Here is a 15,036-nt window from a genome sequence, read left to right as displayed (position 1 = left end):
AGCCAATATTGCAAAGAATGTTGCCTGTGAATGAGGGTGAGAACTATAGTGTGGAGCCCACACCTGGGAATTGTGTATGTTAGATTGATGAAGACCTTGCCTGACGTTATTAAAAAACCCATCTGCCCTGTCTTACCTTGCAGCTTCCCATTCTCCTATTCCCTTTCCACTCACTGCCCTGCATTGGCTCCCAGTCAAGCAATGTCTGAGTTTATAATTCTCATTCTTGTTTTCAAACCCCTCCATGGCTTTTCCCCTCTCTATCTCTGTAATTTCCTCCATCCCCAATAATCCTCTGAGCTATCAGGGGCAGCAGGGTAGCAGGGGCAGCAGGGTAGCATGGTGGTTAGCATAAATGCTTCACAGCTCCAGGGTCCCAGGTTCGATTCCCGGCTGGGTCACTGTCTGTGTGGAGTCTGCACGTCCTCCCCCTGTGTGCGTGGGTTTCCTCCGGGTGCTCCGGTTTCCTCCCACAGTCCAAAGATGTGCGGGTTAGGTGGATTGGCCATGCTAAATTGCCCGTAGTGTCCTAATAAAAGTAAGGTTAAGGGGGGGGTTGTTGGGTTATGGGTATGGGGTGGATACGTGGGTTTGAGTGGGGTGATCATGGCTCGGCACAACATTGAGGGCTGAAGGGCCTGTTCTGTGCTGTACTGTTCTATGTTCTATCAGCGCTCCTCTAATTCTGTCTTCCTGTGCACCCCTGATCTTATTCCCAGGTCTCGCATTGTCTGAAGTTGGAATGTCATATTTGAAATCTCAATTCCCTAACCATGAGTCAGATTTAGTCTACTGTACTCTCTTTTTCTTTGTCCCACAGACCTGCTGCTGCCCAGGCCATTGTGCCAGACCATGTGCCTGCTTCTGCCCTCTCCACTTATCAGGAGGTTCCACCACCCACCGTACATTGAAGTACTGGACCAGCTGGGAAGCTGTGGTTATCGGCTGATGGGGGCAAGGATGAGCATTCTGGACCAATCACAGGCTCAGCATGTGGCAAAGCTCATTAATGTGGACAACACCTCAACTACAGTATGCCATTTTCAATAATCCTCACAGGGGCATTCACATGAATACTGAGCACATTTTATACTCTGAACTTGTGCTCTATTCAAATTAATGATTGAAAAGTTGCTAGGAGACACATTTGCAATTTGCTTACACTCACCTTGCTGGAACTGCCTGTGTAGAATACCAGGCCTTTGTGCAATTGAACAGTGTGTAAGAAAGGAAGTGAGGAAATAAGTGAAAATAGTCAAACAGTAATCACAGAGGAGCTTTACAGAAAGACTATGATTTCCACTGTGTTTCTCATTACTGCCTCATCTCCATTGCACCTATCAGGAAACATTTCATAGAATGTGTAACACAGAAACAGGCCATTCGGCCTGCCCAGCCTATGCTGATGTTTATGCACCATTTCAACATCCTACAATCCTTCCTCATCTAAACATATCATCACCATATTCTTCTATTCCAGACTTCCTGAAGTTATTTTCCAAAATGCCCCATTTTAATGTAAATGAGCACAACTCCAGATATCAACAAAAACAAAACAGCAATAAAACAATATTCTGTATGTAATTATAAAAATTCACGTAGTATAGATCAGCATAAATATATGAAAATTTGTGATGAACATCCCGAGCCCTTGGTAATTCGTCTGTCGGTGGTTTCTAAGTCTGCATCTGTTTCCATCACCGGAGCTCTGAGATGCTTTTCTGGACAACCTCTGTCATATTTATATAGATTCATAGTTAGGTCAGAGCATGCCTAATCAAAGCTGCCGCAGCCAATCAAAATCTACAATTGTCTGGAGTTCTAATTATACAAAGAACAAAGAAAAGTACGGTACAGGAGCAGGCCCTTTGGCCCTCCAAGCCTGTGCCAATCATGATGTCCTGACAAAAAACAAAACCTTCTGCCTGCCCTTACATGGTCTGTATCTCTCTAAAGAACAAAGAAAAGTTAGGATTGGCTATTTCCCACAGCCAGGTACAAGGGTTGGGGGATTTCTTTTGACCCCATTTACTGTTCTGCAACCCCAATTAGAGTCATGACTCACAGTTTGGGAACTACTGTTCTATTACTTACTCCTTCAGGTGCTTATCTAGTTTATCCCTTATAGATGTTGCTTATACTCGCCTCACTGGAACTGGCTGTGTAGGCCTTTGTGCAATTGAACAGTGTGTAAGAAAGGAAGTGAGGAAATAGGTTTCTTCTGAATTTTGAATTTGTTTTCTTGGTGATTATTTTAAACTAAAGACCTTTAGTTATGCTCACAAGTGGAAACATTCTGCAAGCAATCTATAAGACGTTTCATAATACTGAAGAAAGAGGGGTTGGCTTTACCAAATCTGCTGCATTATTATTGGGTGGCGAAGATGGGGAAAGTGAGGCGGTGGTGGGAAGGAGAAGGGTTAGAATGGGTAAGGATAGAGGAGGGGTCCAGTAGGGGGAGCGCAAGTGGTGAGGATGAAGGAGAAATGGGAGGAAGAGTTGGGGGGGGGGGGGGGGGGGGGGGGGGTGGGAGGGGGATGGGATGGGATGATAGGATGGGAAGTGTGGTGTGAGGTGTTGCGCAGGGTGAATTTGACCTCTTTGTGTGCGAGGATGAGCTTGGTACAGTTTAGGGTGGTACACAGGGTGTACGTGACTCGAGCGAGAATTAGTGGGTTCTTCCAGGGACTGTGAGAAGTGTTGGGGAGGACCAGCAAACCACTTACACATGTTCTGGGGCTGCAAGAAGTTGGAGTGGTATTGGAAGGGGGTGTTCAGGACGGCAGCAAGGATTGTGGGGTTAGAGGCCGGGCCGGACCCTATGGTGGCGATTTTTGGGGTATTGGAAATGCCAGAGCTGATGTAGGGGAGGAAGGCTAATGTGGTGTCCTTCGCCCATCTGGTTGCCCGGCAAACGATTTTGCTGGAATGGCGATCGACAATGCCTCCCGGCAGCTTGGCTAGGGAAACTGTACAACTTCCTCCGGTTGGAGAAGTTTAAGTTTGAATTGAGGGGATCAGCGGAGGGCTTTGAGACACAGTGGGCACTGTTCACAACCATGTTTGAGGAATTGTTCGTTGTGGGGGTGGGGGGGATGAGGTAGGGGAGGGGGTGAACAGGGGATAAAAACTTGTACAAACTGTAAATCGTGAGATGTGGAGAATGTTCTCCGACTTATTTATGTTTTAGTACTTTTGAATATGTTTGGAATAAAATACATTTTTTTTAAAAAGAGCCAATGGAGTCTGCTATTAACAGGAACAGACACTGAGCCAGGCAGTACATAAGGTTGGGTAGTTCGCCCCATGCAGTATTACACATTTTTTTAAAAATTAGTTTGTGGATGTGGACGTCGCTGGTTAGGCCAGCATTTATTGCCCATTCCTAGTTGCCCTTTAGAAGGTTGTGGTTGTGAGCTGCCTTCTTGAACCGCTGCAGTTCTTCAGGTATAGGTACATCCACAGTGCTGTTAGGGAGGGAGTTCCAGGATTTGGCCCCAGCGACAGTGAAGGAACAGCGATATATTTCCAGGTCAGGGTGGTGAGTGACATGGAGAACCTCCTGTTGGCAGTGTTCCCAGGATATCTGCTGCTCTTGTCCTTCTAGATGGTAGTGATCATGTGGGTTTGGAAGGTGTTGTCTAAGGTTTTCTCCCTTTGTCTATTTTGATCTACCTATTCATGCATACTCTGTTATGGGGGTGTGTATGGTAGCAGTGTAGCACTGTGCAGTTATGTGTATCTTTATTTCATGTTATCTCCTTGTCGGATATCTATACCTGTGATTGTTTTTGTTTCCCAGTGCTCACTGCTCACTAGTGGTCCTTGCCTAATGCTGGCTTTGGAGAGAGATAACGGAGTCTGCTGCTTTAGTACACTGCTGACTAGGTGAGTAAATTTGTCACAACCTTAGTTGTGTTCTTCTAAATATACCTTGTATACCTGTAAGTATACCTCATAAATATACCTTAGGATATTTCAATAGAAAGGTGAATAATGAAACAAAGGAGAGGATTCTGCAAGATGAGTACATTTCCATTTGTCAAAAATAAAAATTAGTAGTGTAATTCGTTCAATATTTCGTATAGGCCCAAAAATTCCAGCCTCCTAATCAGCAGATGTCTTTTATAGCACAAGAGGAGGAGGGCATTTGGACCATTATATTCATGCAGGCTCTCTGGAAGCACAACTCGGCTAGTCCCATTACCATGCACTTTCCCCATAGCCCTGCATTGATTTTCACTTTGGATGATTATCCAATACCTTTTTGAAAATCACGATTGAATCAGTTTCAACCACATGCTCAGACAGTATGTTCCAGATTCTAAACACTTACTGCAATTTAAACCTTTTTCCCTCATCTAACCTGGGGTTCTTTTGCTATTCACCTTAATCAGTGGCCTCTGGTTCTCAATCCTTCCACCAATAGGAACAGTTTCTCCCATCTACACTGTCAGACCCCTTGTGATTTTGCACGCCTCTATCAAATCTTCTCTCAACTTGCTCCTCTCAAAGTGCCACTTTCTCCAATCTATACGCATGATGGAAGTTCTCAGAAATTCTTGTAAATCTTTTTTCTGCACCCTCTTCAAACCCTTCTTAAAGTGTGGCACCCAGAACTGGACATACTATTCCAGCTAAGGGGACAAATAGAGCAGCAGCAAAACCTGCTGCCACCGACAAAGTCACACCCACAGGAACTCTAAGTTAACTTGAGTGTGAATTTCCCTCATTTAAGATTGTCATTTCAGATGGATGTATTACCTGACTTCACCCGGGAATGCTGTTAATGTAGTCTAATAGTTTCTAGCATAGGCAGTTGCTCTCACTGATTCACTGAGGTTCAAGATAAACTCTCCACCTTCCCAAAGTGCAATTGTTCTGAACCTTCTATAGTTGCAGCAACTCACTTCCATTTGTTATTTTGTGATATCTGCCATTCTCCAGAATGTCTTGCTGCAATGTCCAGGGCTGGGCTCATTTTCATTGTTAGTTTATCTTATAACAGGATCACTAGCCTCATGCCTCCTTTCTTCTAATTTCCTCGTACTGTCCCAAACCAGGCATAACTAATAACTCTCCCACTCCCCCTAAAAGCAAAGGATGACTTACATAGGATCCAGTTGTCAATTTGGGATTCAACTGGGCAGTGCCTGCACTGAGCTCGCCCCTACAAATATACCTGGATGTTCAAAGGGCAACCAGAAGGTTTTTAATCACTGTTCTGGGGCTAGGAGGACCTAGCTGTCCCAATTTGTCCCAATGCTTTTACACCAGCAAAATAACTAAAACATCAACATTAGAGAAGTGGGCTTATGTGCTGCAGGAAGTATTGTAGGGACTACATCTGATTTTCCCAATGTCCGACGTGGACTTCTTGTACTTTAAGAACAATAATTATAATTTGTGTTGTCAAACATTCTCGAGTATAGGAAGACGAAAAAAATGCAAACGTTTAGAGAGATGTCTAATTCTTTTCATGCATAATTTAAATGTATATGATAGAATTTCCAAATCAATTCTCCCTGTCTATTTCAGCCTTCCCTGGGATAAACTGGAGCTTGAGGATTGCCTGCAGTATTTCATCTACCCGAAGAGTGAGCAACAGGCAAGTACTCAGTGCAGCAGCTCCGTGCACGCTGCCCCTCACATGTTACACTCATCCACCTTGTAGAAAATTCACACAATTTGCCTGTTCTGTTTTTTTTGATAATGATGTAAAATATGTTCACTTATGGGTATTATATTTTATGTAAAATCACAAAAGCCTTCGCTACTTTAACCACTGTTTGTGCGGTGGGACAGGGTTGTGCTAGTCATTCTCTATCTAAACACACCGGAGATTTTCAGTAACCTAATTTGAATCAAAAATTAGACACAATCTAACTTCCTTTAATCTATTCTAATTTTGAAACAATCACAAAGGAAGCTCAGTTCCAGTTTCAGTATAGTGGCAGAAATTCTATGGTTCTAAATGGCCAAAGCAATGATTTCTAGATCTGCCTATATAACCATGTGCATTATAACCATAACGCACGTGAAAATTTCTTCCTGAACTTCGGTCCTGTAGCTTACAACATTGTGTATTTATAGTGCATCATTAATCTAATTAAATGTCCCGAGGTGCTTCACGAGAGCATTATAAAGCAAAATTTGACATTAATGCACACAAGGAGATATAGGGTAAATGACAAAAAGCTTGGACAAAGAAGTAGATTTTAAGGGGTGTCTTCAGGGAATTCCATTGTTTAGGGCCTCGGGAGTTGAAGTGCTTGGCCACCAATGTTGGAGCAATTAAAATTAGGGTTTCTCAAGAGATCAGAATTAGATGAGAACAGACATCTCGGAGAGTTGTGAGGCAGGAGGAGATTACAGAGTTAGGAAGGGGTGACATCATGGGGGGAGTTGGAGACGAGGCTGAGCATTTTAAAATTAGTCTATTGCTTAACCAGAAACTAATGTGAACACAAGGCTGTTGATGGGTAACTGACTCTTGGTGTGAGTCAGGACATGGGCAGCAGAGTTTCAGATTGCCTCACGTTTACAGAAGGTAGAATAGAAACATAGAAAATTTAAAGCACAGAAGGAGGCTTTTCAGTCCATCGGTGTCTGTGACAGCCATAAAAGAGAAAACTAGCTTAATCCCAATTAACAGATTTTGGTCCAAAACCGTATGTTACAGCATTTCAAATGCATATCCAAGTACTTTTCAAATGTTATGAGGGTTTCGGCCTCTAGCACCATTTCAGGGAGGGAATTCCAGGCCCCGCTACCCTCTGAATGAAAAAAATTCTCCTCAATTCCCCTTTAATTCACCTGCCAGTTACTTTAGATCTATAACCCATAGTTGGTCACTTCTTTGCTAACGGTCCTTCCTATCCACTCTATCCTGAGCCCAGCGCAATATTATACACCTCAATTAAATCTTCCCCTAACTGCCTTGAATTGCAAAGAAAACCCAACCTATCCAAACTTCCTCAAAATTAAAATTCTCCAACCATTGCAACATCCTCATATATCTTCTCTGTACTCTGGTTGACCAGAACTGCACGCTGTACTCTAGCTGATGGCCTAATTAATGTTTTGTGTAGTTCTAGCATATCTTTCCGACTGTTAACGGCAAATATCGCCTATCTGGCTTTTTAGCCACCTTACCTACCTGACCGGTGTAGACACGTTCCCCAACATCCCTCTTTTCTTCCTCTGGATCTCAGTAATGTACCATTTATTTTTGCCACGTTAAACATCACAGGCCGAATGGCTTAATTACAAGTTATTTATTTATTTTTTATAATTTTAGAGTACCCAATTCATTTTTTTTCCAATTGAGGGACAATTTTGCATAGCCAATCCACCTGCCCTGCACATCTTTGGATTGTGGGGGTGAGATCCACGCGGAGAATGTGCAAACTGCACACGGACAGTGACCCAGGGCCAGGATCGAACCCGGGTTCTCAGCGCATTAGGCAGCAGTGCTAATCACTACGCCACTGTGCCACCCTTCTCATTGCAAGTTTAAGTTACATTTTTTTCTCTTATTGGTCCTACTCTTTCCTTTGTCATCCTCTTATTGTTTTTCTATTTATAAAAGACTTTAAGCTTTTTCTTTATTTTATTGTTGATATTTTTCATGTCCTTTCTTTGCTTTATTTTACCCTGCACTTTCTATATTCCTCCTGCTTTCTGTAGTATTGAACTCTTGGTATCTGAAATTTCCCTTTTTGTCTTATCCATTCTGTATGCTCTTTGGCATCCAGAGGGTTCTAGATTTGGGAGTTACACCCTTTGTCATTGTGGGAAAATGTTTGTTCTCAATTCTCATTATCTCGTCCTTGAGTACTTCCCACTACTCTGAGACTGATTTACCTTCAAGTAGCTATATCCAGTCCACATTTTCTAAATCATATCATAGCTTAGTAAAATTGGCCTTGCCCCAATTTAAATCTTTTGCACTTTGTCTTTCTTTATGCTTTTCTAAACTACTCTGGTTCTAATCAAATCATTACTGCTACCAACTGTTCTCCCAATGGCACCTCTTCTACCTGCTTAGCTTCATTTCTTAAAACTAAGTCCAAATTGCCCCTTCTCTATGTGGGGCTTATGACATAGACACCAAAAAGGTCTTGTGAATATTGTAAGAATTCAACACCCCTGTGCCTTTTGCACTGAGACTGTATCCCTGTGTCAACGCTTGCAGACCAGACCAGAAGGGCAATGGATTGTTTACCTTTGTCACAGTCTGAATCTGGTCCTTGGACAACATGAGGTAGGAAAGAAAGTTGAGAACGGTGAAAGTTCAGGTCTAGGGCAGTGGGACCGGTAGAGGAAGTTTGGCCTGGTGGGACTAATGCAAGGGAGAGACATGGGAGAGGCAGCTGTTCAGTTGCTCTTGATCTTAGAGATAAATAACTCCATACGGTCCACACACTTGTTGGTGAAGGTGGAGGGGACAGGAAAAAACGGTTTTAGAAGATGGTTTTCACCAGAGAAAGAAGCCAGAAGTTATTTTTGCATTTCAGGATGATTGTAGAATTGTGAGCACTTTTGGCAGGCAAGAACAGGACCTGATGGTCCTTTGTCTGGTCCAATCAAACCTGGAAATGTATAGCTAACCAGTTATCTGCCATATCCATTCAGGTTTGAGTCTGTCTGTTTGGGTTGGGAGATACAGAAGGAAGCAACTTTTAGATGGGATAGAGGATGTGGGTGAAGGAAGTGATCAGAGAACGCCATATCAATGGGAGTAATAGGGCCACATAAATGAGCAAGGGGATTCTAATGAATATGCGCTGGAGAGTTTATATGGAGGGAGAAATTTAAGAAGGGTAAGAAGATAGTGAACTCAGAGGAGAGAGCATACTATAAATTAAGATGAAGGTTGAAATTCCCAAGAGGTTTGTCAGTGCAGAGGCTGAGGGAGGCAAGCAGTGAAGATATCTTGGTGCAAATATTTTTATCTTACTTGGGTAGTAGAGAATATGGATTTTGAAAGGGAGTTGCGATGAGTGGAGATGCTCAAAGGAGGATAAAGTACCAGAGGAGTAGGTGTGATTCGGTGATAAGTGCCACAGCCACTGCGACTATCTGGGCAAAGCAAATGGTGGAATGTACAGCCAAATGAGGAGGCTTTGCTCAGGGCAAAGTTACCACCTCAACCAGGTTTCCGTTAAGACTTGGATAACTTGGATACAGTCATCCACCATATTTAATTGATGGCAAGACTTGTTCATAAGTGAAGAGTCAATCTGGAAGGAGTTGCGGCGAGGGGCTGTGAGAGCTGTTTTACAGGGTGAATTATTAGTCCTGTGCTTTATGAGGTGAATAATTACTCTTCATGACTTTTGTTTCTTGAACAGGTGGAACATTTAATCAGCTGTCTGTTTGACTTCCTTGCTCCTCAATGTATTCATCAGATTGTGCTCCAAGATTCTTAACATGCTGCAGTAAAAGCATTTACATCATCACCCCCCACAGCTCCAAAATCTGAACACAACAAACTGCTGCTATTTCAAAGAGAGGTGGAGCAGTAATCAAAGCAGTAAATCACAATTTAGACATTTTTTTTAGCAACTTTTATTTCCCCGTGTTTGAAAGTTTTTCTTTCCAGATTTATTGTTCTGTTGTCATTCATTTACTGTGTATTGAAATAGCCCTGACAAAGCAGCTGGAACTACATTTACCCAGTGCTGCTTACTTCTCAGGGAAGGATCTGATTACATTTTTTTTGAAGTTTTCTGCAGAACCTTCTTTTTTCTACATTTCTCTTCGTTCCTCCCCAGAGTCTCATTGTGGAAATGCTATGGGAAAAAAAACTGTCTTCTCCCCAGCTGCTAACAATATGGATTCAGACTAACTGACAGAGCTATGTTCACTAGACAGTTTAGATCTCTGGTGTAACACCACCAACTCAACCCACTTCATCTGGAGGCCTGGATAATAATTGGTGAATGAGTGTCAATTAAACCTGTAGGCCCCAAAGCTGCCGCTGCCCAATTGGATCAGCCTACAGATTGCGTATCAAGGATGGATACTGTTACATTCAACCTCTTCCTATTCTCCAGCAAAGGTAGACATTAATCCAATTTAAAGTAGAACCTGTGAACTTTTAAGTGTTCTGATTCCTTCAGGAAAACCTCCATGTGTGAATCAGGGCTGTGCCAGGCATTTTTCCTTTTAGTTAGAAAGGTTTACCTTCAGCTCATTCCGAGCAGCTACATGAGACCAGAACCCCAGCCTCAACCTAGATGACAAATGGTCAGTGCCTCTACATTATAACACGAGTCATAATGGAAATTGTCTAGCTTGGAAGTCGCTCTGAGAACAAAGTAGGTAGTTTAGAGTTTCTATTCAATACAAACTTAACACAGCCCTGTGCAGAGTAAGATTTAGAAATTCACCGGCATATTCCACCTGTAATAGCAGCCTCAAACATAAAAGCATTCTCCATTTTTCAGATAAATGTGTCTCTTGCAAACTTGTTTTAATTGTATTTGTTCAGAGTTTATTTTATGCTTGTGATTTAACAACTGGAGATCAAAATGAAACAGATGCTACTGTCCTGGTAAATATATATTAAATATTTTGGTGTAAATTATTCCTTATTCTCTATTGACACCTCGGGAGCAAAATAAATCTCAGCATGTTGCTTTGTACAATGTGCTTGTTTCATTCCAATCCATTAAGGTTCTTGCACATTGTCACAGTGAAGCAGAAAAGGTTTGGTCTAACTTGTGTACAACAGCCCTGGCCTAGGCCAATACTGAGCTTTCAGTTACTGTGCAATTACTGCGTTGTAATTGGATAAGTCATGAATTTTATCTGGAGTGCTGTGCTGATCTTTAGGATTAGTGCTGTTTTAGTGACGGCTTTCATCGCTGGGGTGGTGGCAGTTGTAGGGGACCTACATGACTGTTACTGCCACTGAGACATACACCATGTTGCTCACAAATCAGGCTGATTGTAGTCAACACACCTGCATATCAGTTTGTTGCAGAATATCCAACCTGTAGTTATACCAAGCCCATAGTTTACTCCAGTAATCTCTCATTGAGGAATCGGGTCACAGAATCACAATCACAGAATAATACAGTGCAGAAGAGGCCCTTTGGCCCATTGAGTTTGCACTGACTCATGAAAAACTCCTTAACCGCTTACCTAACCCCACTTGCCGGCACTTGGCCCATAGCCTTGCATGTTATGATGTGCCAAGTGCTCAGCCAGGTACTTTTTAAAGGATGTGAGACAACCCACCTCTACCACCCTCCCAGGCTGCGGATTCCAGACCGTCACCACCCTCTGGGTAAAAACGTTTTCCTCGAAATCCCCCCTAAACCTCCAGTCCCTCACTTTGAACTTGTGTCACCGAGTAACTGACCCTTCAAGTAAAGAGAACAGCTGCTCCCTATCCACCCTGTCCATGCCTCTCATAATCGTGTAAACCCTGAAGTTTCTCCTGATCTACTCTGTCAATATCCCTCATGATTCTGAATATCTCTGAGACTTCCGGTGGTGTCATGTAGAAGGCGGTCACATGGAAGGTAGCTCCAGTCAGAGTTGTCAATTTTTGATTCTTTTCTCCCATCTTCGGGAGTAATTGTTGGGTGAACCCAGCATATTCGAGAGTTTATGGGGATAAAGATGTCCAAGGACACAAGGAGAAACATAATTTAAAAAGGAGGACGCGGTAGTCTGTCAGAGGAGTCAAGCAAGGCGCGAAGCCCAAAGGGGCCTAAGATGGCAGATGCAAGCATATCGGGTGGAGCCACGCTGATTGCAGTCAATAAATTGGAGGAGGTAAGGGCTGTCGAATTCGATAAACAGTTCGGCAAATGTTTTGAGACGCATGGGAGGAAAATGACGGAGACCCTCAGAAAGTCAGTGAATGAGGCCCTGGCACCTGTAAAGGGGGCGATGGAAAAGGAGTTGGTGACGGTACGGCAGGATGGCAAGGTGTTGAAGGAGGTGAAGGAAGCACAGCGACCAGTTGGTTTCACTAGATCTGAAGCTGCAGAGTGTGGAAGAGTGAAGTAATGGCTGAAGAGCGTAGGTCAAATACCTGGAGAATAGGTCGAGGCGGCATAACCTGAGGATCGTGGAGCTACCTGAGGAAGTGGAGGGTCCGAGCCCGACTGAATACTTCGAGCCGATTTTGTAGACGTTGGTAGGGAGGAGGACAAGGGGCCCCTATCATGCTTAATCGGGTCCGCCAGTCATTCAGGCAAAGCCACGAGGGCATGAGCCACCACGAGCGATGACGGTGTTTTTCCACAGCTATCAGTCAAAGGACCGGCTTCTAAAATGGGCCAAGGTGAATTGGGAGGTGCGGTGGGAAAGTAGCAATATCTGCAAATACCAAGATATTACCGCAGAATTGGCGAGGAAAGCGACCTTCAATAGGGTGAAATTGGCTATTTTGCAGAGTGGGGTGCAGTTTGGTGTGGTATACCCGGCGACCCTGGGTCTTAGACACAAGGCCCAAAGTCATTCTTTTCAAGTCGGCGGAGGACACGGAGGCATTTATCGTGGCTGAAGGCTGGGTATAACTGCATCCCACTCTGCTAAAGCGCCAATTTCGCCCTATTGAAGGTCAGCCTCCTACTTGCCAGTTCGGCAGCAATATCGACTGAACTGAAGGGGGCTTGCAGTAGACTTGGTTGGTAGTTGGGATGGCCCTGTGTGCTGATGTTCTTGTAGCAAGAGTGTTTGAACTTGTATTTCTGTGTTCCTTGTTCCCTTTCCCCTTTCTTTTACTTTGTATGATTATATTTGAAATAGTTGCTGGTTAGTTGGGGAGTCTATCTCCCTTTCTCCTAGGCTCTTTGAGCACCAAAAGGCTTAGAGCAGATGTTTGGTTGGGGACAAGGGAATAGGGTGCTCAGCAATTTCTGGGTTGGGGAATGGGGATGGGGGGGGGGGGGGGGGGGGGGGGTTGGTTTTAATTAGGGGCCTGGCTTTATTCATTGTTATTTGGATAGGATGGGCTTCTGTTGGGCTAGCTGAGTGAGGGTGGCTGGTGAATGAGAGCGAGGTGAGAAGGGGGTTTGCAGAACCTGTGCAAGCTGTTTTTGTGGTGCCTCGAGGGTGTGAATGGTGGGGGAAGGGGATGGATGTAAGAGGCAGTGGTTCGAGAGGAAGTGTTTTTTTGGGATGGAGGAGGAATATAGTGCTGATTGTGCCTGGGAGCAGGAAGCTGTTCCACTCGTGGGGTGGAGCGGGCGGCCATCTGGGGTGAGCTCTGATTTCACGGGTCTGATGGATGGAGGGGAAGTGAGCCCTCAAGGTGGAAATGGCTGTCTTAAAGGGGAGGCGGCTGAGAGACCCCTGATTCAATTGGTTACATGGAATGTGAGGGGTTTGGGTGGGGGGGGGGCAGTGAAACATGCAAGAGTTTTCTCCCACTTAAAAAGTTTGAGAGCTGATGAGGCGCTGTTGCAGGAGATCCACCTACAGATAAGGGACCAGGTTAGGCATCAGAAGAGTTGAGTTAACCCGGTATTCCACTCAGGCTTTGATAGCAGGGCCCGGGGGCAATACTTCAGAGTTCAGTTCCGGATCCGGATAAGATGGTACTGGACCAAGGGGGCAAATATGTCATAGTTACTGGGACATTGGAGGGTAAGTTGGTGGTTCTAGTGAATGTTTATGCCCCAAAGTGGGATGATGTGGAATTTATGAAGAGGATGTTGGCTGGTTTACCTGATATGGATACGCACCAGCTGATTTTGTGAGGGGATTTGAATTATGTTCTGAGCCCCAAGCTGGATGCGCCCAAACCAAAGTCCCTGGTCCCCTTGGGGGTGGCAAAGGTGTTGGCAGTGTGCATGAAGGAGATGGGCCGAGGTTGGGGTATTTTACACTACACTGAGGGACGAGGCAAGGGTGCCCTTCTCCCCGTTACTGTTTGCTCTGGCCATAGAGCCATTGGCCATGGTGTTAAGAGCCTCGAGGAACTGGAAAGGGCTGGTTCGGGGTGGGGTGGAGCACCAGGTCTCGCTCTACGCAGATGACCTGCTCTTGTACATTTCGGACCCGTTGGAGGGGATGGGGGAAGTAATGCGAATCTTGGGGGAATTTGACAATTTTTCGGGGTATAAATTGAACATGGGGAAAGTGAGATGTTTGTGATCCAGGCAAGAGGACAGGAGAAGAGACTGGGAGAGCTGCCGCTTAGAATTGTAGGGAAGAGCTTTCGATATCTGGGAATCCAGGTGGCCTGGGAATGGGAGGCACTGCACAAGTTAAACCTATCCCAGTTGGTAGAATAAATGGAAGGGGACTTTAAGAGCTGGGACATGCTCCCGCTATCACTGGCAGGGAGGGTACAGACTGTGAAAATGACGGTCCCCCCCAGATTTCTGTTTGTCTTTCAGTGCCTCCCCATCTTCATACCTAAGGCCTTTTTCACTGGGTGACTAAAATTATTTTGGGCTTTGTGTGGGCAATTAAAACCCCGCGAGTGAAGAAAATGTTGCTGGAGCGCAGTCGGGGGGAGGGCGGGTTGGCGCTGCCAAACTTCTGCAATTACTACTGGGCGGCTAATATAGGCATGATTAGGAAGTGGGTAGTAGGGGAGGGGTTGGCATGGGAGCGGATGGAGGTGGCGTCATGTAAAGACACCAATTTGGGAGCACTGGTAATGGCACCTCTGCCGTTCTCACCGGCACGATACTCCACAAGTCCGGTGGTAGTGGCAGCTCTGAGGATCTGGGGGCAACGGAGGAGATATAAGAGAGGGGAGGGAGCATCGATTTGGACCCCGATTTATAATAACCACAGGTTTGTACCGGGCAGGCTAGATGGCGGGTTCTGGAGTTGGCAGAGGGCAGGAATTAGAAGGATGGGGGATCTATTTATAGATGGGAGCTTTCCCAGCTTGAAAGCTTTGGAGGATAAATTTAAATTGCCAGCAGGGAATGGTTTTAGGTATTTGCAGGTGCGAGACTTCCTGAGAAAACAGGTGCCGGCCTTTCCGCTGCTGCCTCCACAGGGGATACAGGATAGAGTAGTTTCCAGTACCTGGGTGGGAGAGGGGAAAGT

General features: G+C 44.7%; 1 protein-coding gene across 8 annotated transcripts in view; it reads left to right on the top strand.

The window, feature by feature from the left end:
* LOC119978565 overlaps positions 1–10,644 on the top strand; it is a 73,613-nt gene extending 62,969 nt beyond the window's left edge. For 7 of the 8 annotated variants that reach the window (XM_038820301.1, XM_038820299.1, XM_038820300.1 and 4 more), the window contains 4 exons: positions 821–1,032; positions 3,803–3,888; positions 5,539–5,608; positions 9,357–10,644. In XM_038820301.1, coding sequence (XP_038676229.1) covers positions 821–1,032; positions 3,803–3,888; positions 5,539–5,608; positions 9,357–9,434 — 446 coding nt within the window. In that variant the 3' untranslated portion in view covers positions 9,435–10,644. Of the gene's footprint in view, positions 1–820; positions 1,033–3,802; positions 3,889–5,538; positions 5,609–9,356 lie in introns of those variants that run through there. The other variant, XR_005463490.1, reaches the window with a different exon arrangement.
* The last annotated feature ends 4,392 nt before the right edge of the window (positions 10,645–15,036 follow it).

Source organism: Scyliorhinus canicula, chromosome 15 (genome assembly GCF_902713615.1).
Source record: "Scyliorhinus canicula chromosome 15, sScyCan1.1, whole genome shotgun sequence".
Taxonomy (NCBI): Eukaryota; Metazoa; Chordata; class Chondrichthyes; order Carcharhiniformes; family Scyliorhinidae; genus Scyliorhinus; species Scyliorhinus canicula.
Note: the sequence above shows the minus strand (reverse complement) of the source record. Positions and strands in the feature narration are given on the sequence as shown.